The sequence below is a fragment of the Periplaneta americana genome, chromosome 3, assembly GCF_040183065.1.
Source record: "Periplaneta americana isolate PAMFEO1 chromosome 3, P.americana_PAMFEO1_priV1, whole genome shotgun sequence".
Classification (NCBI taxonomy): Eukaryota; Metazoa; Arthropoda; class Insecta; order Blattodea; family Blattidae; genus Periplaneta; species Periplaneta americana.
The window spans coordinates 10,478,869-10,501,323 of record NC_091119.1 but is presented as its reverse complement, the minus strand read 5'-3'; the positions used below and the strand labels follow the sequence as shown (position 1 = coordinate 10,501,323).

At 36.8% G+C, this 22,455-nt stretch overlaps 1 protein-coding gene across 1 annotated transcript in view; it reads left to right on the top strand.

The window, feature by feature from the left end:
* LOC138695787 (lon protease homolog 2, peroxisomal-like) overlaps positions 1 to 22,455 on the top strand; it is a 46,731-nt gene that overhangs the window by 17,418 nt on the left and 6,858 nt on the right. The window contains exons 7-13 of the mRNA XM_069819985.1: positions 2,936 to 3,117; positions 5,159 to 5,306; positions 7,596 to 7,799; positions 10,577 to 10,685; positions 13,905 to 14,092; positions 15,945 to 16,160; positions 21,351 to 21,548. Coding sequence (XP_069676086.1) covers positions 2,936 to 3,117; positions 5,159 to 5,306; positions 7,596 to 7,799; positions 10,577 to 10,685; positions 13,905 to 14,092; positions 15,945 to 16,160; positions 21,351 to 21,548 — 1,245 coding nt within the window. The remainder of the gene's footprint in view (positions 1 to 2,935; positions 3,118 to 5,158; positions 5,307 to 7,595; positions 7,800 to 10,576; positions 10,686 to 13,904; positions 14,093 to 15,944; positions 16,161 to 21,350; positions 21,549 to 22,455) is intronic.

The window sequence follows — 22,455 nt, the reverse complement described above, 5'->3', positions numbered from 1 at the left end:
TTATGAACATATTTTAACAAAACCAACGAACATGGAAAATATGCTGTGTGGTAGATGTTGCATTTCACGGGTGGGGGAGATTTAACATTGGATAGTTCAAAGTTTGAATGTTGTATAACATGATCTAGGAACAGAATGACATTGCGATATTCATTCTTCATTTGCATATTGGAACTCTTCAGAAGTCTTCCATTACAGATCTTGTCATCCAGGTCTTCTGTTATTTCTGCAAGTCACTGGTAGAGAACAACGGTTAAAATTTCGAAATAATCTTGAACTTGCAGATTTCGCAATTACCAATTGTTTTTTAAGTTTACCTTCTATGTTATCGCAGTGTTAAGTGCTCCTTGAACTTTAGCCTTCCAATGCATTTATCTCTACGCATAGCTAAGGTTTTTGTTAGTAAAGTTCTGAAGAAAAGCCTGTCTCATTCCGATTAAAACTGTGGTTAGGCTCATATCCCTCCACATGATCCTATTTTGTTTTTCCACTCTAATATGATCTGTTCATCAACGTTAATTGGTTTCATCATAAATGCGATTGAAAACTATATTATGAAGTGATTAGAAATTTCATAACCATCCATTAGGCTGGGCGCACATTTATTTAGCAAAACTGCTTTAAGCAGAAACGTTTTGCTTAAAGCAGGGTTGGGCAGAATTATGCACTCTGTGCTTGCACGGTGTACTGCGAGAGAAGTGTGCCTATAGAGTGCACGAAAACCGGTTTATTCAAGTTGCGGTACGTACTGTATGTTTCAAAAGAAAATGTTATTCTATCAAACTAAATAAGAACACAAAGTAATGACACACTTCCTTAAACACAAAACAAAACATGTCTGTTGCACATTAATTCATATTACTCAATTTCTCAAGATTTGGAGAAACTGTATTAGCACAAGCTATGCGAAGAACTGCCGTTAAAAGCCCATGATTTCTTGTTTGAGATTTGTTCATTTTCGTAATAGAAAATAACTGTTTACATCTATAAGTGGAACCAAATAAACACAAAACTTTCTCACACAACTTATGCAGATTGGGAAAGCGTCCTCTTGGGAATCCGTCATAAAACTGCATAAGACTCGATCCTGAATCATATTTCGCTCGCATCTCTCGATCACATCGCAGGTCAATCAATTCACACTATAATGAAGGGGAGACGTTATCAATAATCAGTTGGAATCGGAACATGTAGCAAAATTACGCAAATCCATTTCCAGGCAATCTAAATCGTGGAACCTTGATGTAAATTCCTCTAATAGACCGGATAGAATACATGCGTACATTTCGAAATTTTCATTGTTGAAAATTCTGTGCGCTTAGATAAGGATGGGAAATGATATATTTCGCCCTCTTGCATTTGACGTATCCATAACAGCAATTTCTCCTTAAAAGCTGCAATTCTACCTGCAAATTGTGTATTAAGAATTTCTTTTCCCTGAAGTCCTAAGTTTAGCTCATTTAAAAGCTGTAAGATCTGTCATAGCTGCTGGCACACTACAGCGCTCGCACTTGGAATTCCCCGTGCGCATGGAGGGCAAATGTACTCAAACGCCCATCGCTGGCTTAAAGCATAAACGTTTTTGCTATAACCGAAAACAATTTTGTATTCCCAAAAAGTATTTTGCTTAAAACGTTTTTGCTGGAAACAAAAAGTTTGCCTTTTCCGAGAACATTAGAGTCATGGCAGACTAGATGCAGGAACATAAATCAGCCTTGTAATGGCGGTGAAGAATGATGTAGTTGTAGTGTTACGGCACTGGATGAACTCGGGTTGAAATTCACTGTGCTTGTCGGGCATAGATTTGTATTCAGAAATCTGTAAAAAAAAAAAAAAAATTCTTTGATGAAAAAATAATTTTGACACCACTTTAAATGCCACGCCCCCTTACAGCCTTATTTAAAAAAAAATTTTTAAACATATTTGTAATCAGAATTGAACTAAATCCATTTGGGGTATGAAAATATACATTCTAAAGACGTGAAATAGCCAATAAAATTTTTTTTGGAAAATTTTCATCATTTTGAGTTGTCTTGAGTAGGCTATAATGTTTTTGTGTAAGAAAAATCGTAATGTAAACAATAGCACGTGACTGAAGTGAGGCTTCATTGGCCGCAGTTTGGCGCCATAGATTCTCAGTATTTGTTCCCGCCTACTGTTGTACATTTTGTTTGATGTTAAACATTTCCCGTTACTGGTCAAGTAGGCCTAACCTCACTACTATGCATTCGTTTGCTTAGGTAACATTTAGTTTATAATTACTGTAATTAAATTATTTATAAGTCTTATGCCTTCACAATGGATATTTGAGGATACAGAAGCCATACTTCAGTACCACGTGCTTACGTGAACAACTACGAGCTCAAGTAACGCCACCTTGTTACAAGAACAGACTACCTCAGTATTACTGTTGGTATTCATCCGCGTTCATAGTATATAACAAAATATAAAAGTAGCTTTTCTTTTACATAGCGTTTTACATATGAGTGAAGTGAAATGTTTCATTGTATTTAACAACTAGAATTCAATTTTTTATTTTCGAATAATACAAGATTGTGGTTTCCAAATACGAACTATATTTTCCTGCGTCATGTGAGTGTTTCGACTGGAAGCCAATCACGCGTATGACAGCAACATGCTTATGTTTACATTAGGATTTTTCTTACAGCGAAAACAGTACATAACCTATATATTATTTTAATGTACCGAAGTACATATGATATTTCTTTCATCGTATACATAACCTGTTCTATAATCCTTGCAGCTCAAGTTATCTTAAGGGAGATTTACTTACTGTCTTAGATTTAAATAAAATATATTGAATGATATTAATTTGACGTCAGATGATCCTTTTGATCTGTATTTGCGAATTCACTTTGTGATTTGAAGCATGTTCCATTTCTTTGACATGAAGTCAGAGAACTGTGCTTTCTAGGACCTGGATGCGGACCACTACGCAATGGATAAGCTGAAGCGACGAGTGCTGGAATATTTGGCAGTCAGACAGTTGAAAAATAGTCTCCGTGGACCAATACTCTGCTTTGTGGGGCCTCCTGGAGTTGGAAAGACCAGCGTTGGGCGCTCTATTGCACAGACTCTTGGGCGTGAATTCCATCGGTCAGTGCAGTTTGTGGAGCTAATTCTAAGCCCATAGGGTGGTAATTGCCAGTGGGGGAGGGGGGGGAAGATGTTTTGATTTAATCTATATCAAATTGTAAGATTTGAAGAGTAAACTCATATACACTTAAATTATAGACACAGACTGTCAGTCTTTTTGAAAAAAATACTTTTTTAATTGGTTTTGTCATCGCGTTTCATAGCTACACATGCATGTCAACTTATTTGCCCAGGTGCCAGCATATCAGAACAGGTAATGATGTACAGTGAAACCTCTTCTTATGGACACCCCCAAGATACGGACACTCCTTATATACGGACAGATTTTTATGTCCCAACTGAAATAATATGGAAATAATGATAAATTCAACTCTCGTTTTCGGACACTCTCAGACAAGGACACGGACAGCTGTTTGACAGTTCTAAAGCTTGCTTTACCTCCTGACTGCGGACAGAACTTGGATTTCAAGACCCAATGTGTTACAAAAGTGGAAAATTTAGTTTTGAGGATTGTACAAAATTTCCTTAACATAAAAGAAGACAATACAGTTAGCTGGAAGCAGGTGAAATTTCTTAAAATTAAAGAAGACAATAAGGGTCTTGTAGGCTACCGCTAGCTGAGCCTGCTACCCCTTGTTATGCTGGAAGCGGGTGGATAAACAAAGTCATAAAATTTTATTTAAAGCTTGAAGGGACATACTATAATTTACTTACTTATGGGCTTTTAAGGAACCCGGAGGTTCATTGCCGCCCTCACACAAGCCCACCATCGGTCCCTATCCTGTGCAAGATTAATCCAGTCGCTACCATCATATCCATCTCCTTCAAATCCATTTTTATATTATCCTCCCATCTACGTCTCGGCCTCCCCAAAGGTATTTTTCCCCTCCTGCCTCCCAACTGACACTCTATTTGCATTTGTGAATTCGGCAATACGTGCCACATGTCCTGGGAAATATAATGCATATTATAAATTTATTATGCAAATCTAGTCTTTCAGGTGAAGCTCCCTGTAAAGCAGATTTGAATAATTTCAACGTACGTTCAACCAGAGGTCCCGGGATCGATACCCGGCCCTGGAACAATTTTTCCCTTGAAATTATTCAAATCTGCTTTACAGGGAGCTTCACCTGAAAGACTAGATTTGCATAATATATACGTTACTGTGTACGTTAACAGAAAACCACAATTCCAAGTCACACAGACATTGTGTGCACTCGTTGTGGGTCTCTGGCGTTTCGTCAGCCCACGCGAGTTGTGTGGATATAAAGGGAAAAGTTGACACGTGTCGGGTGGAGTTCCCGGGTAGCTCAGTGGTAGAGCGCTGGTACGTTCAACCAGAGGTCCCGGGATCGATACCCGGCCCCGGAACAATTTTTCCCTTGAAATTATTCAAATCTGCTTTACAGGGAGCTTCACCTGAAAGTCTAGATTTGCATAATATATACGTTACTGTGTACGTTAACAAAAAACCACAATTCCAAGTCACACAGAGTTTGTGTGCACTCTTTGTGGGTCTCTGGCGTTTCGTCAGCCCACGCGAGTTGTGTGGATATAAAGGGAAAAGTTGAGACGGTGTCGGGTGGAGTTCCCGGGTAGCTCAGTGGTAGAGCGCTGGTATGTTCAACCAGAGGTCCCGGGATCGATACCCGGCCCCGGAACAATTTTTCCCTTGAAATTATATAAATTTATTGTTAGACTGGGGAGCCTCCCTCCCAATAAAGACACCTCCCAGATGCGGACAGATTGTTACGTCCCTTTGATGTCCGTAAATGAGAGGTTTCACTGTACTGGACTATAGAGCAGTAGGAGTGAGGGTCAATCTGAGTCTTTGATCGAGGTGAATGAAAGCTTGCTGCTTCTTCTTCATTGTTTTTTTGTTGTAATGTTGGTAGCAACATAGGTGAAGAAACAAATATTAATAATTGAGATACGCAGATCTGCTTGTTTCTTAGTATATAATGATAATTAAATAATTAACACTTTTGGAATTTGTAGGTCTAGGTAATATTATATAGATATCTTGTTTTGGTTTCTACAGCATTTCCCTTGGAGGCAGCTGTAACCAGTCAGATATCAGAGGACATCGTAGAACATACATTGGTTCGATGCCAGGTCGTATTATCCAAGGACTGAAGACAGTTGGAGTAAACAATCCTGTCATTTTGCTTGATGAAATCGACAAACTAGTAAGTTTTTAATTCCTGTTTTTTTTATTTTCTATGTACCGTATGTTTTCCTGTGTTCCTAATAATGTAGGAGAGTTGTAAATTCGAAGAATGAATCTTTCAGAAGATACAGTTTTTCTTAATAAAGTTGCAGTTTTATGGGAAATTGGTCTATTGATGCACCTTCTTGTCACTTCAAGTTGCCACATTTCTTTTTGTTAAGTTTATTTATACTCGCTTTAACATCTGTGGTCATATGGCGTGTTTTAGGATCTGTGGGTATACCAGTACGCCGTTTTTACTATTGTTCAGTTCCTTTTTTCTATTGTGTGTTGTAGATGGCTTCTATTCATATAACTGATTATAGATTTTGATTAATGTTTATCATATTGTTGGGCGAGGCAGTGATGGATCATGATATGTAAATTTCTAATCCAGCATTTGCCTTTATGACTGAGGGAAACTATGAAAAAACCCCAGTCAGATTGGTCAACCACAGGGTATGAACCTGGGATTCCTGAACGCGAGTCTCAAGCACTATTATTGTCTGAGCCAACTCGCTCGATCTTTTCTTTTTTGTAAATGAAATCAACATCATTTTACAGTATATCATTGTGACTATACAATGTGATAATTTAAAACATAAACAAGGTATCTTATTAGTAGAAATTTTAATATTAGAAAAGTAAACATTCATGTCCATTATACATTATCTTAAAAGTTAAAGTTTTACATTTTTAATATACGTATTTAATTTCATAATTGATCAGTCATCACCTTTTTCTATTCCTTTATTTAAAGAGAATTTCTCTTCCCATAGATACACTGGCAAAGCGATGCATCATGCCAATTACAGTTATAAATTATAATAAAGATTTATAATGCTAAACTTACAATACATAGAACATTATAATATTAATATCCAGTAATAATTTTACATTTTGGAAAGTATGGAAGAAATCTAGGAAAACGTCCACACCTGTGGAGTAATGGTCAGCGTGTCTGGCCGTGAAACCAGGTGGCCCGGGTCGATTCCCGGTCGGGGCAAGTTACCTGGTTGAGGTTTTTTCCGGGGTTTTTCCTCAACCCAATACGAGCAAATGCTGGGTAACTTTCGGTGCTGGACCCCGGATTCATTTCACCGGCATTATCACCTTCATTTCATTCAAACGGTAAATAACCTAGATGTTGATACAGCGTCGTAAAATAACTCAATAAAATAAAATCTAGGAAAACATAGGAGACAGAAAATCTCAAAGAAATAACTAAAATATGTGAGAGTTGTCAACTTTTTTTTTCCTGTGTTTTTACCTCAGATTTATAATATCAAACTTTCAATTTCCTCTACTCTATACCAATCTTATTTCAAGCAGTGCAACTACTTTAACATAAAATGATTGCTGTATTATTACTCTGACAGGTTTAATTACTAAAATGCAGTGCAAAATGTGAAAAAATGCAAAATACTTGGAGACATAATTTTTTTTTTTTTCCTTGCTGTTATTTATACTCGCTTTAACAGCTTTGGTCATATCACGAGTTAATCTTTTGGTTGAAATCCGAAGGCCTGTGTACTATTGTTGAAACTTGTTCTGTTGTTGTGAACTAGATGGCGACTGTATATGTATTACTGATTTGTTATTGAATATGATTTCGGTGATGAATGAGGCCGGTGATTTTCAGGGATGTTGTGGCCCAAATTTACTGGCATTTGCCTTACGGTTCAGGAAAAACCCTGAAAAACCTCAACCAGGAAATTCAATCTCACTGGGAATCGAACCTGGACCCTGTGTAAGAGACCAGCATGCTGACCCCTACACCACAGAGGTGGTCCACATTATATTATACAGTGCTGCAAAGTGACAAAATCTTGAAATGAGAAACAAAAGTTTTACAAAATATCGTAAGATACTTTAGTTTAACAAAAATAAACATCTTTTTTTTTTTTTTTTTTTGTTTCTTAGAGGATTGTTCGTTTTTTCTGATTTTAGATCGCAGATTTCTGAAGAGGGAGGGAGAGATCGTAAATCTAGTAAAAACAGATACGATGTTACTTGGCCTCCCCCTCACTCCAAACAAAATCGTGAATTACCTGCAAAGCGAATTAACCATATGCGAAAATTATTGAGAGTTGAGTGTATTTTACGATTTTATATAGGTACCATATTCGATACTTTTGTGGGATAGATCCTCTGATTCCCTGAAAAGTGTAAAATTGAGTTTGAATAATTGCCAGTTGTTAAATGATTGAGAGTTAGCTGAAGAACTGCAGTGGCATATTTTGATAGTTATGGCTGATACGTTTAACAGGGCACAGGAATCCATGGAGACCCGGCAGCTGCACTGCTAGAAGTGTTGGATCCAGAACAGAACTGCAACTTTGTGGACCATTATCTGAATGTTCCATTCGACCTCTCTCAAGTGATGTTCATTGCCACAGCCAACACCACCAAAACTATTCCGCCTGCTCTGCTAGACCGCATGGAACTCATTCACGTCCAGGGGTACACACAGGTAAGGTTATTACCTGATTCTCTTTGTTGTGCAGTTATGTTGTTGTTTTCTAATGCCAGGCGTTTGACAATAAAGTCATTTGACCTCTTGCACTCCAATATTTTTCAAAGATATTATCATGGTCAGCCACTGAAGCACAGATTTTGAGGTGTTCCGAATCCATTTCTTGGTTTGAGTTGCACAATGGGCAGTTAGGGGACTGATATATTCCAATTCTATGCAGGTGTTTGGCCAAACAATCATGGCCTGTTGCCAATCTAAATGCAGCTACAGACGATTTTCGTTGTAAGTCGGGAATTAACTGTGGATTATGATGCAGAGAGTTCCATTTTTTCCCTTGAGATTGTGTTATCAAATTTTGTTTGTTGAAGTCTAAGTATGTAGATTTAATAAATATTTTCACAGAGTAATATGTAGATTTAGTAACAGGTCTATAAATAGCAGTATTGCCCTTCTTTGCAGTTATTTATAAACTTTATAGTGCCATCTCAAGCTATTGTCATGTGTGATGTACTACTGTGTAAGAAGAGAACTAATGTTTCATTAAGGAAAGTAGTTGTCGTTTAGTCAACTGTTTGAAGACAGGTCTGAATCTCACAAATGGTACCAAAAAGCACCACTAGACCAGGAGATAATGGGCCAGTTCCTTTCTTCCTCCATTGCATACATCGTTTATTAGCTACTAATCAGACTTCAGATGCACACAAACAATTGTTCTTCCTCTGACACATATTGTCAAGTGAAATATATTGCCTGATAATAGAGGTTCATATCAGTTTCATCATTTTCAGTCAAAAATCGCATTTTCGTTTTCTTGTAAAAAATAAATCAGCAACCTCTTATTTACATTGTGATCAAGTTTCAATGCTCTATGGCTCACGAAAACATAAAAATTACGCAATATAAAAGTGGCTGCATTCTTGAACTTCATTTCCATGCAAAATTTTAGAAACTGTTTTCTCACACTTTTCTTTCAGCACATTTCGTCATGTTCGAAGTGTAAAGAAATACTTACAATTGTGATGCTAGGAACGTGACATTTTTACTACAGGTTCTATACATTGTGGTTAACAAAATAGCGCATGGGTTTTATGATGAAGTGGACACTTTTTAAAATAAAAAATAAATAGATGTGCTTACTCCGTCGGATCCCGGCCAGTTAGTCACTCATAACGAGTGCACCTCTGCACATGTGTGGACATTGTGCCACTGTCATACATCTATGACGCAGTGCATGAGGGTAGGCCACTAGAGGGAACCCAAAAGGTGGAACTTAAGCTGAGAGGATTCAATCCGACATTGGGATGGGAATCCGGTGTGCTTAGTGGATAGAGCTTCAGCACATAGAACTGAAAACCCGGGTTCAAATCCCAGTGCCGGAGAGAATTTTGCTCTGTTCCACTCATCCTTCATCATAATATGATGACGCAGAATTTCTGCGTGGAAATATCATATGTACTTTGGTACATCATAATAATATATTAACATGTTTTTACTTGTAAACCGACGATATTACGTTCTTTTATCTAGTTGTTAAACACAAGCAACGTCAATGTATATAAATATAAATAGCAGTTAGAGTGAAATTGTGTATAATAATTATGCAGTGAAAGAGTTATGAGTCTTTGAACATGCACGTGGTCTGTGAGACAAGTATTGAGAATGTTATGTCTGTCCTAGCTGAAAGACCAGAAGAAATTATTACACGACTTTCAAGTGAATTTTAACTTTATTTTTTATAAAATACATAACATTTACTTTTTATGTTTCATTCCATGGATTGAAATATCAAATTTAACATGCTATAGGAAACTTGACAATTTTTTATTTTTTGTTTCATGCCCAATTCGATATAGTGTATCTTTTTGGACATATCTGCAAAATTTTATTGAGAAATTAAATATTGTTGTTGTTATTGTTTTCTAATGCCAGGCGTTTGACAATAAAGTCATTTGACCTCTTGCACGCCAATATTTTTCAAAGATATTATCATGACTAGCCACTGAAGCACAGATTTTGAGGTGTTCCGAATCCATTTCTTGGTTTGAGTTGCACAATGGACAGTTAGGGGACTGATATATTCCAATTCTATGCAGGTGTTTGGCCAAACAATCATGGCCTGTTGCCAATCTAAATGCAGCTACAGACGATTTTCGTGGTAAATCGGGAATTAACTGGGATTTTGATGCAGAGAGTTCCATTTTTTCCCTTGGGATTGTGTTATCAAATTTTGTTTGTTGAAGTCTAAGTATGTAGATTTAATAAACCTTTTTACAGAGTAATACGTAGATTTAGTAACAGAATAAAGGCAGTAGTAATTCTCTCGTAACAGCATATGCAAACAAGTTGTTTTTTTTTTTTCTTCGTAAATTTTCAGTTAAGGTGAGGGGTAGGTTATAGATCTTATGAGAGCAGTTTTACAATATTATTCCAGTCTTACAGCTGGGACACAGTACGACAATTGCAATGTAGTGGTGCACTAATGGATGCAATAGGCTAACAGCAACATTCTTTTTCCTATAATTGGTAATATCATCAGACATAAACAACAACGACGTATTAGAGGCAGCCTGTAGTGTCTACTTTCGGGAGGTGACAATGATATCGCTATTTTTGCAATAGTAACCCCATGAGGTGGATATGGCAGAAGTTGAATTATAAGATTAACCTAAAACGTGATCTATCATATCAGTTTCTAGGACAGTAATTTCTTTTTTAAATAGTATTCAATAGTTTGAACTTTGCAGTGAATGGGAAATATTTGTAACTCGTTGTAGGAGGAGAAACTGCACATTGCGTCACGCCATCTGTTGCCCAAACAACTGGAGGAGCATGGGCTCACACCTCACATGTTGCAGCTGCCTATGGAGAGTATCAAGACTCTGAGTAAGTCACATTTGAAACACACATATTTATTTTCCAGATACAATACCATTTTTAAGTTGTACAACGGCCAGAAGATAAGCTGTAATTAAGAGATGACATGCTAAACCTGCAGAACATGGCACATATCTTTCAGTATGAAGCATATTGTTAGGTGATCTGCATTTCAAATTCAGGTAAACATAGTCCTGTCACACTGGTACGAAAAACAAAATTGATCATTTGCTGAAAGTATTGTTGTTTAATACTCAAAGTAGAATAAATATGTAAAAACGACACTGTTACTTGTTTGGGGGGGAGACCTATTTATTAGGACTGACGTGGAAAACTTTTGCTCTGTATGTTGCTTTGCAATTCCTTCTTATCGAAATAGAGAAAAAACCTTGCTAAATTCAGAAACAATAAAACACATTTTATGCTCATCCTATTGTGTCTTTTGAGTTGCCTTTTACTGCGAATTGACAGACATAACACAGTCGGCTCAATAATTGCTAACAGATTAAGGGAACATGGTGAATACGAAGTATATGAGGAAGTTCAATGTCTTTCTACGGAAGGATCTACACGGCGTGCTGACATCATAATAATTGACCGAGATAAAAAACTGGTCTCATTCTTGACCCCACTGTAAGGTTCGAAATTAATGAAGATCAACCAAAGCAGATACATGAAGAGAAACGCGCTATTTACCTTCCATGCTGCTGTGATCTCAGTCATAAATATAATATTCAAGATTGGAATGTCATTGGACTTATGTTTGGTACGCGAGGAACAATTCCCAAATTTACATTGGAGATCCTCAGAAAATTAAAGGTTCCTGATAAGACTCTTCATACAATTGCACCAACCATTTTAAAATCTTCATCGAACATCATCAATCACCATCTCTATTCATCTTTATAATATTCAATGTATATTATTTATTTTCAATAAATTTTTATCGTTTTGATAGCTACCAAATCTTGTCACAGAATATTCTTTTTTAAAGTTTCATTATGTATTTTTTTTAATATTAATTTATATTTTCTTTTTGTTCATTTGAATTGATTAGGATGCCGATATTTTAAATCCAAGATTTGGATAGCTATCATTTCAATGATATTCTCTTAGAAATTTTGAAAGTTTGTTGTCACTTGGTTTATATGCAGTGTTTAAAACACAGTAATAATTATAACATACATACCATCCAAATAGATGTTAGCAGTAGCTCATGCACATGCTAACTTGGAAAATGGCTTAAAATGTGAGTTTTACTTTTGGGCGCACACAGGGACTAGATTCTTGCAAATACAAGAAGTAATTAAGGTATATTTGATTTCTGCAACTCAAACCAAGAAATGGATTCGGAACACCTCAAAATCTGTGCTTCATTGGCTGGCCATGATAATATCTTTGAAAAATATTGGCGTGCAAGAGGTCAAATGACTTTATTGTCAAACGCCTGGCATTAGAAAACAACAACAACAACATACGAGGGGGATCCAGGAAATAACGACCGTTTTGTTGTAATAATAAAAAAAAATATATTTATTTGAAAAAACAAAGTCTGTTACATAACTGAAGCTTCCTTTACTTCTCTACATAATCACCACCTACATTTAAACATTTGTCGTATCTGTTCACTAGCTTTAGAATTCCCGTGTTATACTCCTCTGCCGCCAGTTCATTAAGCCAGGTGTTCACTGTCTTCTTCAACCCTTCATCACTTCCAAAACGCGTACCACCCAGAAAGTCTTTCAGCTTAGTGAAAAGGTGAAAATCGCTAGGAGCAAGGTCTGGACTATAGGGCGGATGATCAAAGATTTCCCAACCGAATTGATCCAGCAATTCTCGAGTTGAAGCAGCAGTGTGCGGGCGGGCGTTGTCGTGAAGAAGCACAACTCCTCTCGAAAGCATTCCTCACCTCTTGTTTTGGATGGCTCGCCATAGTTTTCGTAAAGTCTCACAATAACGATTTGCATTGATCGTAGTGCCTTTTGGCATGAAATCCAGCAAAAGAACGCCTTTGCGATCCCAAAAGACAGTAGCCATGACTTTTTATGTTGAGAGAGTCTGTTTGAATTTTCTCGGTTTCTTGGGTGATGAGGGATGATGCCACAGACGTGATTGGCGCTTGGTCTCTGGGGTGTTGTGAGACACCCAGGTCTCATCACCAGTCACAATTTGATCAAGAAAGGCGTCTCCATCTGTGTGATATCGCATCAAGAATGTCAATGCTGAGGCCATTCTCTGAGTTTTGTGTTGGTCACTCAGTTGCCATGGAACCCATCGTGCACAGATTTTGTGGTAGCCAAGATGTTGCGACACAATTTCACCAAGCAAAGAACGAGAAATGTCAAGAAAGGCAATATGCAATTCGTCGAGTGATGTGCGCCTGTCTTGCAAGATTCTGTCGTTCACTTTAGTCTTCTGTGATGAGTGATGGACGTCCGGGTCGAGTTTCATCGTGGACATTTGTTCGCCCATTGTTGAACATTTTGCACCATTTTCTCACATTTCTTTCATTCATTACAGTATCACCATACACTTCTTTCAATTGCCGGTAAATTTCTGTAGGTTTCAAATGTCGGGCATTCAAAAATCGAAATACACTCCTCACCTCACAGTCGGCGGGATTATCAATCACGTCGTTCATTTTGAAGTAACACAAAATGCACAATGGCGACTTGTTGCAACCAGTACTCACAACATTATGAGAACACATGTTAAGGAAGCCAGTTGACCTTCAAACAAGGAAGGGGAGTCAGCTGCGTGGCGGGTATGCGCGAACGGTCGTTATTTCCTGGATCCCCCTCATATTTGATTTCTGGTCTGGAGTTTTGAAATTATTTACCAAAATCTTATGCGTCTTCCATTGAACTTAGTTGTATCATAATTTGACCAGCCTCATGGTTAAGTGGTCAGGAGTTCTGGCTACAGTTCATGAAGTTCCGGGTTCGATTCCCTGTAAGAACACAGGAATTTTTCCTTAAAGGGAATTGTTCCCGTGTTCGTCCATTGCCTGAGAATTAGGTTAGGTCTAGGTTCAACACCTCTGCCGGCTCTACATATTCATATTGATCCTATCATATCATCGGAGCAACGTAATTCTGCCTTCCATACGCCCCAACCTCAGAAGCCACTGTCAGAAGAGACCAGAAATGTTAAGTGACAACCTGGTGGCATTTGAAAAGAAATGCAAGGTCTGTTTGTTTAATTAAACTTTATTTCAAATGTCTGCAGTCGCTTGCTATACTCGAGAAGCTGGAGTGAGAACTCTGGAGCGCAAGTTGGGAGCGTTGTGCCGTGCAGTAGCTGTCCGTGTTGCTGAAATGAATGTGGACACAACAGGGGAACACAACGTGGAGGGCAGAGTAGTCACAGAACTGCCTATATTCATTGATGAGGCTGCTCTTGAAGAGATCTTAGGGGTAATTGTCATGTTGACTATATTTATTATTATTATTATTATTATTATTATTATTATTATTATTATTATTATTATTGTTATTATTACATCATCATCAACTCTTTTGCAGGTTAGCATGTTGACTTTATTTATAGACCTTATAGCAATTAAATGTGTCCTTGTATTATTGTTGAAGAAAACTATAATTATCGTATTTCATTGCTAAATGACTGCTTCATTGTACAGATTTACACACATAAACAGCAATAAACATGTAATTTACGATTACATTTGAAAGTGGTCAAGTTTATCTTGTCTTACGGTAATAGCAGTCTAGTATATACAGTCACGAAGCTCAATACGTAGTAAATATGAAGACATTATTACAAAAACAGCCCTAGTCATTTTTAATGAAATTGAGTTCAGGACACATTTTGTACTATTTCAAATGTTTATAAACTCCAAAAATGATCCATGTCAGGTGCAATAGCCACAAGGATGAACACCAGTTATACAGAAACAGCTGACATGCGTTATTCTATATATTTTTATTTTTTTTTCCCTGAAAAATAGCAATTTTGACTAGGGTTGTTTTTTGTAATAATGTCTTCATATGCATCCATAGATAGTTGCTAACCACTAGGATCGCTACTATCGCTTCATTACAGACAACGCGAAATAGTACCTGCACAATCTATTGTTCCTAGTACCCTCAACAACTTAAGCTTCGTGACTGTATATACTAGACTATGGTAATAGTATTATTATTTTTTCTAAATCTTTACTGTGTCTATTACATAGCAAATCATTTCATAGACTCGTATCTACATTAACAGTATGTTCATGTGTCTGCACTCCAAAATCAGTTTTCTAATCAGGTCTGAAACCAGATAAGTTATTTCGATGTGTTCTTTTATTCACAACAAATTCTATTTGCTGGAGCCAGAAATCAAACCATAACTATCAGAAACGGAAAGTATTTGCTTTTGTTGTTGACACATTCAAATAGTTTATTCAATTCAATCTTCTTAATGTATCCAGCTGTTTGCTGACAACATAAAGTCCGCTATAGTTCATTCAGTTGTTGTTTTTCAAGAGAAATGAGGGGTATTTTGATCGGTGTTCATTATAGATGCCTGTTGCTAGTAGCCAGAGTTGGGGTGTAGTCAATATATACTGCAGGGCTGTGTCTTCTGCAACTGGTACTGATGATTTTAATTTACTTTTGTGGTTTATGGATGGACAGTATAGAAGAATGTGTTCCAGATCTTCATCATGATTATTACACCACAGACAAGTAGGATTATCAGAAATGTGAAATCGGTGTAGGTACAATTGAGTGACAATGTGACCTGTTCTGGCTCTTGTTAAAAATGTTTGAACATGTTTGGGCAAGTTTTTGTACATTTCCAGGTCATTTGGTTTCTTTTGTACAGACTGTAAAATTTTTCTTTCGTCAGAACAGAGCCAATTGTTGATTCATAGGTTTGTAAAATGAGACTCGACTGAAGCAAAAGCACTGGATAGAGATACACTTGAAGAGGTCTTGGTTGCAAATATGTTGCCTGTTTTGCAATATTATCGACTTTCTCGTTTCCAGGTATACCACAATGACTAGGTATCCATTGAAATGTTATTTCCCTTTGGAGTTCTTTTAGTTTACTTAGTTGTTTCTTAAGAGGAATAATTCCATGTGCATATAGGTTTGGTACATATTTAATTATATTAAATATAGCCCCCTTGGAGTCGGTAAGTATGCAAATAGATTTTTCAGAAATTTGAGTAACACACTGAAGAGCAGCATCAAAATAATTTACAAGAAATAAATAAGGAAGGACAGAATAATTGATGTTGATGCTTGTTATGCCCTGCAGCCAGCAGTGTATGCCAGTAACGAGTTGTGGTCCAGACTTGGGCAGCCTGGCGTTGCAGTAGGCTTGGCATGGACAGCTGTGGGTGGTGAGGTGTTGCTTGTAGAAGCGAGCAAGATGGAAGGCGATGGCGAACTGGTGCTTACTGGTCACCTAGGCGATGTTATGAAGGAGTCTGCCAAGTTGGCCCTTAATTGGGTTCGCACTTCTGCACGTGAGGTGAGACTCTGTGTTCATGTTGCATGTTTAATATGAAGTACTAAATCACCTTATGGATGAAGGAAAATACTTTTTATGCTCGACCATGCCGAAATGTAGTAATTATACACCTGGTAGCAGCCCTTTAATGCATGTCGTTAAAGTACACCTATTCATTAAAGTTCAGGTGTTCCACCAATCAGAAAATACCATTGTAGCAATATGAAAGCGCAAGTATCGATTATTCTCGGATATGCTATATGTTCCTATAATAATAAGCGTTAATTGTAAATAATATTCAAATAAATTCAATTTGTCATCTCGTTTTTCAATGTCTAATTCAATTTCAAGGTCATATCAAGATTGATGTTTATTTTACTCTCTAGATTATATCAAGGTCAATGTCGACATTTGTTTCTCGGAAAAAATCAATACTTTCGCGTCTGCGCACATCTCACAATTTACGAGGTTTTGCACAAGGTCAGTTCCGCTCCTCAGTCAAATAAGAATAACATGAATACTTATGAATAATTTCAAGTTAGAAATATGGTCGAGATGGTCGAGCATAAAAAGTCGTATGAAACTTGACTATAATGATAATTAAGACGGTCGTATGAAAATTATGAAACTCGCTTGCGCTCGTTTCATAAACATACTCGCGTCTTAATTACTACCATTATAGGTCGTTGCATAATGTACTATTATTTCAAAATTTAAAAATTTGCGGATTTCGCAAATGCGAAATTTTCAGATCCCTAATAATAGGTGAGGAAGATGATTTAGAGTCCGATTTTTACATCATCATCATCATCATCTAGTTAATGGGGTTTAAAAAGGGTGTGTCAGATACCGTAAACTGGGGTAAAGAGGATCACATGTGGTAAAGTGGATCATATGTGTATTGCCTAGATAAGGCAGCGCCACATGGATCACACATGAAAAGAAAACCTTTCTTCTATAAGTGCCACTAAAAATAGTTTTCTTTGCATGTGTGATCCATGTGGCGCTGACTTATCTAACAATACACATATGATCCACTTTACCACATGTGATCCTCTTTACCCCAGTTTACGGTACTATGGTTATTTGATATTTTTACATGAGCAATAAATTTTGGCTGGGTCTCTCTCATTTAGGGATAGTTCTTTTAAGGAGTTAGGTACAGCTTACAGCCATGGATAAATATATAATAGGATGCGAAACTGCGGTCAGCACCATCTGGATTTGGGGGTCTGAAATAAGGTGATCAGCACCCAACATCGTAGGTGGTGAATATTAGAACTACGTGTTGGGTACATTACCGAGAGTTCTCTATTTATCCGTTCGAGATATTGCTATTCGGGAGAGTCGAAGATGAAGATGGCAGACTGAAACTTGCTAATAAATGAACATAAAGTGATATGTATGTGTATAAGCAGTGTATGTTAAACAGTGATTTTTTTTTTGGACGTTGTAAAAATAGTGTTGTTGAATGTATTGTAAAGTAATAGTAATATAAAAAATTGAACTATCTAAGTAATTCTTGCAGACTTTTCCATACCCGAAGAATACAATCCCAATTATCTAACCTTTTGCTTTATTTTTTGTCTCTGTCTGGTTATATTTTAATCGGGTAGTGTAAAACACATCGTCTCTTTTATCTTCCTGTTGGCTCCGGTAAGAATTTTCAGTAGAATATGCTGTGAGGAATAAAAATGTAAATGTTTCATTTTAAATTGGGTTAGTTTTGAATATCGATGAGGGTGGGAGGGAATACTTTCTGCACAGTTTAACATTTTCGTCACCAGGTGTGCTGCTAAGTGCATGGAGTAATTACTCTTTTCGCTACTTGGTGCGCTGCTAGATGTAATAACGCCCCTCCCAGAAATAGATGGCAGCAAGATCAATTTCTACAACAGCGCCTCTAGTATGTGTTACGGGAAACTCATTAAGTTTCGCATCCTATTATATATTTATCCATGTTACAGCAGTAACATTTTGGAAATATTCAACATTTTTTTCCTCCATTACTGTATCTTGTACAATAATGAAAATTAGTATGTGTAAAACAGTGTCCTCCTGCTATATTAAAAAAAAAACACTTCAACGATTAAAAAAATTATTTACATTTTTTTTCTTTCAAAATTCAGTTCACTGTGCAGTGATGAAGCGTTTCCCACATAACTAAAAAACTATCCAACTTTCTGTGATGAAATTTTTTGTGTGTATTTATGTATGTCATATCTACAATAGATAGATTGTCTGATAAAAAAAATAAATTCATTAAAAAATGATCAAATATAAGTATTTTCTTCTAACACAAAATAAAAAAAAAATATGTTGTTGTTTTCTAATGCCAGGCGTTTGACAATAAAGTCATTTGACCTCTTGCACTCCAATATTTCTCAAAGATATTATCATGGTCAGCCACTGAAGCACAGATTTTGAGGTGTTCCGAATCCATTTCTTGGTTTGAGTTGCACAATGGGCAGTTAGGGGACTGATATATTCCAATTCTATGCAGGTGTTTGGCCAAACAATCATGGCCTGTTGCCAATCTAAATGCAGCTACAGACGATTTTCGTGGTAAATCGGGAATTAACTGTGGATTATGATGCAGAGAGTTCCATTTTTTCCCTTGAGATTGTGTTATCAAATTTTGTTTGTTGAAGTCTAAGTATGTAGATTTAATAAATCTTTTCACAGAGTAATAATGTAGATAAAAAAAAATATTATTTATTAAGGAATGTAGTTGAAAGAGCATGATATTGTAAACATGAGTGTTAGCAATGAAGTGCAAGAAAAAAACATGAAAAAGTTAACAATTTTGTGAGTTATGAGGGAAATGCTTCATGACTGCACAGTGAACTGCCACCATTTTGAATTTTGAAAAAAAGAATATATTTTTTTTTTTAAATCTTAAAAATGTTTTTTTCATATAGTAGAAGGACAGTGTTTTACACATACTAATTTTGATTATTGTACAAGATACAATGGAGGAAAAAAATGTTGAATATTTCCAAAAATTTACTGCTGTAAGCTGTACCTAACCCCTTAAGTAACATAAGTACATGGTGTTTCAAAAGTAACTCATAATAACTGCAATTAAAATTTAATGAGGAGGATTTTGGACAAAAAGCTCAGCTTAAAAAGAAATATTTTTATTTTTTATGGAAACAATATATTTTCGAGACTTGTTGTGCGAGAACATTTTTAAATGTTTATAGTTTTTTTAATAATCTTCTGAAATGAAGGCTCCACTAAGAACAAGCTAAGTCACTTTTTGTTTATTTCTTTTTGGCCCCATCTTCTAGCTAATAATAATACTAAACTGCCCCCCATTGAGGGTAGCCCTTACGGACTCAGTATATCCTCAAAAAAAAAATATTATACATATGTAAACATAGGTATTAAATTTTAAAGAAGGGAAACAAAGAAAAGGGCGTGAAACATTACAATTGCTATTAATGTGGCATCATGTGATTAATTAGGATTTGGCAGGATTTTTTTAACACAATTATCACAATGTCATCCCTCAGAAGAAATTTCCGTCGAAATTCTTCGAAAAAAGCTGGTATAGTCCCTCGAGCACCTATGAGCAAGCCGAATACCTCAACGTGAATTAAGGCATATTTCAGCTTCAAATAGTTGACTGTAGGCTCATAGATCGACTTCTTCTCAAGGTGGACCTCGGCTGACTGATGACATTCTACTTCAAAACGTATCGTGGGGTCCACAATGATGCCCTGTTTAGTGTCAGCATTGTACGCTAAAATATCTACTCGTCTCATTGACCCATTTTCAGCTAGACAGGAGATTTTTTCTTCTACTATCCAGCCCTTAGTTCTTAGTTCTTCTTAGTGAACTATCTTTCTAGTAAACCTGAATGGCGAAACGTCTGCACTGTAACTTGGTAACTTAACCTAAATTAGTTGTCAGTTAATAATGTCTTAGCAGTGTGTTAAAGTAATGAAATGCTTCCCTCTAAAATATAAGAAGAGTGATATACCATGTTCTTTCCATGGACCCTTCAAATGCAGTATTTCATTTGTTTTATATAGAACCACTATGCTTATGATTACTGTTGTAATGTTATTGTTGATGATATATTTTGTTAGTCCCTGTATTATGGAAGTAGTTTTATTGATGAAATCAACATAAAATAAGATACTGTATTTTTAACTGGTAATGATCTTTTTATAGATGCACTATCACCTTTACTTTTTAACTTTGCTCTAGAATATGCCATTAGGAAAGTCCAGGATAACAGAGAGGGCTTGGAATTGAACGGGTTACATCAGCTGCTTGTCTATGCGGATGACGTGAATATGTTAGGAGAAAATCCACAAACGATTAGGGAAAATACGGGAATTTTACTTGAAGCAAGTAAAGAGATAGATTTGGAAGTAAATCCCAAAAAGACGAAGTATATGATTATGTCTCGTGGCGAGAATATTGTACGAAATGGAAATATAAAAATTGGGAATTTATCCTTCGAAGAGATGGAAAAATTCAAATACCTGGGAGCAACAGTAACAAATATAAATGACACTCGGGAGGAAATTAAACACAGAATAAATATGGGAAATGCCTGTTATTATTCGGTTGAGAAGATTTTATCATCCAGTCAAAAAATCTGAAAGTTATAAAACAGTTATATTACCGGTTGTTCTTTATGGTTGTGAAACTTGGTCTCTTGCTTAGAGAGAGGAACATAGGTTAAGGGTGTTTGAGAATAAGTTGCTTAGGAAAATATTTGGGGCTAGGAGGGATGAAGTTACAGGAGAATGGAGGAAGTTACACAACACAGAACTGCATGCATTGTATTCTTCACCTGACATAATTAGGAACATTAAATCCAGACGTTTGAGATGGGCAGGGCATGTAGCACGTATGGGCGAATCCAGAAATGCATATAGAATGTTAGTTGGGCGGCTGAGACGTAGATGGGAAGATAATATTAAAACGGATTTGAAGAAGGTAGGATATAATGATAGAGACTGGATTAATCTTGCACAGGATAGGGACCAATGGCGGGCTTATGTGAGGGCGGCAATGAACCTCCGGGCTCCTTAAAAGCCAGTAAATAATAATAATAATAATAATAATAATAATAATGATCTTCTTATGTTTCTGACAATAAGCAGCACTACTGAAATAATTCCACTATTAGACTAGTGATGCTAATCTGTAGAGAGATGATAGACACTAATTGTTTGTTTCATTTCTTAGTACGGCCTTCATTTGGACGGAGAGCTCCTCTCCCACACAGACATCCACATCCACTTTCCAGCAGGGGCCGTGGGCAAAGATGGACCATCAGCAGGAGTGACCATAGCAACAGCTCTGATGTCTCTCTTTTCTGATCGACCTGTTGCAAGTGATGTTGCCATGACTGGGGAAATTACACTAAGAGGAGTAGTGCTTCCTGTAAGTAGGTCATTCTGCCTTGCTGAAAAGTTAAGGTACGGTCACACGTCGCTACTTTTGCTGTACAACTTTTGTACTGCAGCTGCAAAAGTCGCGTGTCGTGTTCACACGTAAGCCAAAAGTAGCACGCTGCACGCTACTTTTCGTGCTGTGCAACCCGAGTGCTGCAAAAGTTGCAACTGGAGGTTGCGAGTCTGTTCACACGCAAGGCGCTACTTTTGCAGCCGCAGTCATGCTGCAGGTTTCCATCTCCGTGTTGACTTCTCAATATACATTTTGTGGTTATGTTCACATTATTAAGAAATTCATGTGAAAGCTTCCTTATCTATTATTTGCTTTTCTGTCCTAACTAGTATTCAGAAATTGACATTATTTTTACTATAAAGCTTTTAAAAACGCTTGTATACTTAAATGATAACCAACAGTATATTCACGTAATCAATGTTGGCAACCCTCCTGTTTGGAACTACGCTACGAAAATTAAAAAAAATGAATTATATCGTCAGCAGTTACGCTCAGACTCTGTTGTGTATTTAATAACTGTTACAAATAATTTATTTTCATCACATCCAACATTAAAATATATCCAAACAATAAAAGTATCATTGGCACATTTGGGTGGCAACACTGGTTGCAACTGCAGCAAAAGTTTCAACAAAACCGATATCAAAAATGCTGCGGCTGCAACCCTGAGAACCCTGTTCACACGTCGCTACTTCTAAGCTGTGCGCAGCATGGAAAAGTAGTGGGCAGCAGGTTCGGCAGCCGCTACTTTTCGGGTTGCACCGTTGTTCACACGTCGCAGTACGAGAGTTGCGCAGTTTTTTGTACTGCAGCGCTGCAAAAGTAGCGACGTGTGACCGTACCTTAAACATGATGCTTGCTGATTGCAAGGGACTTGCTCCGC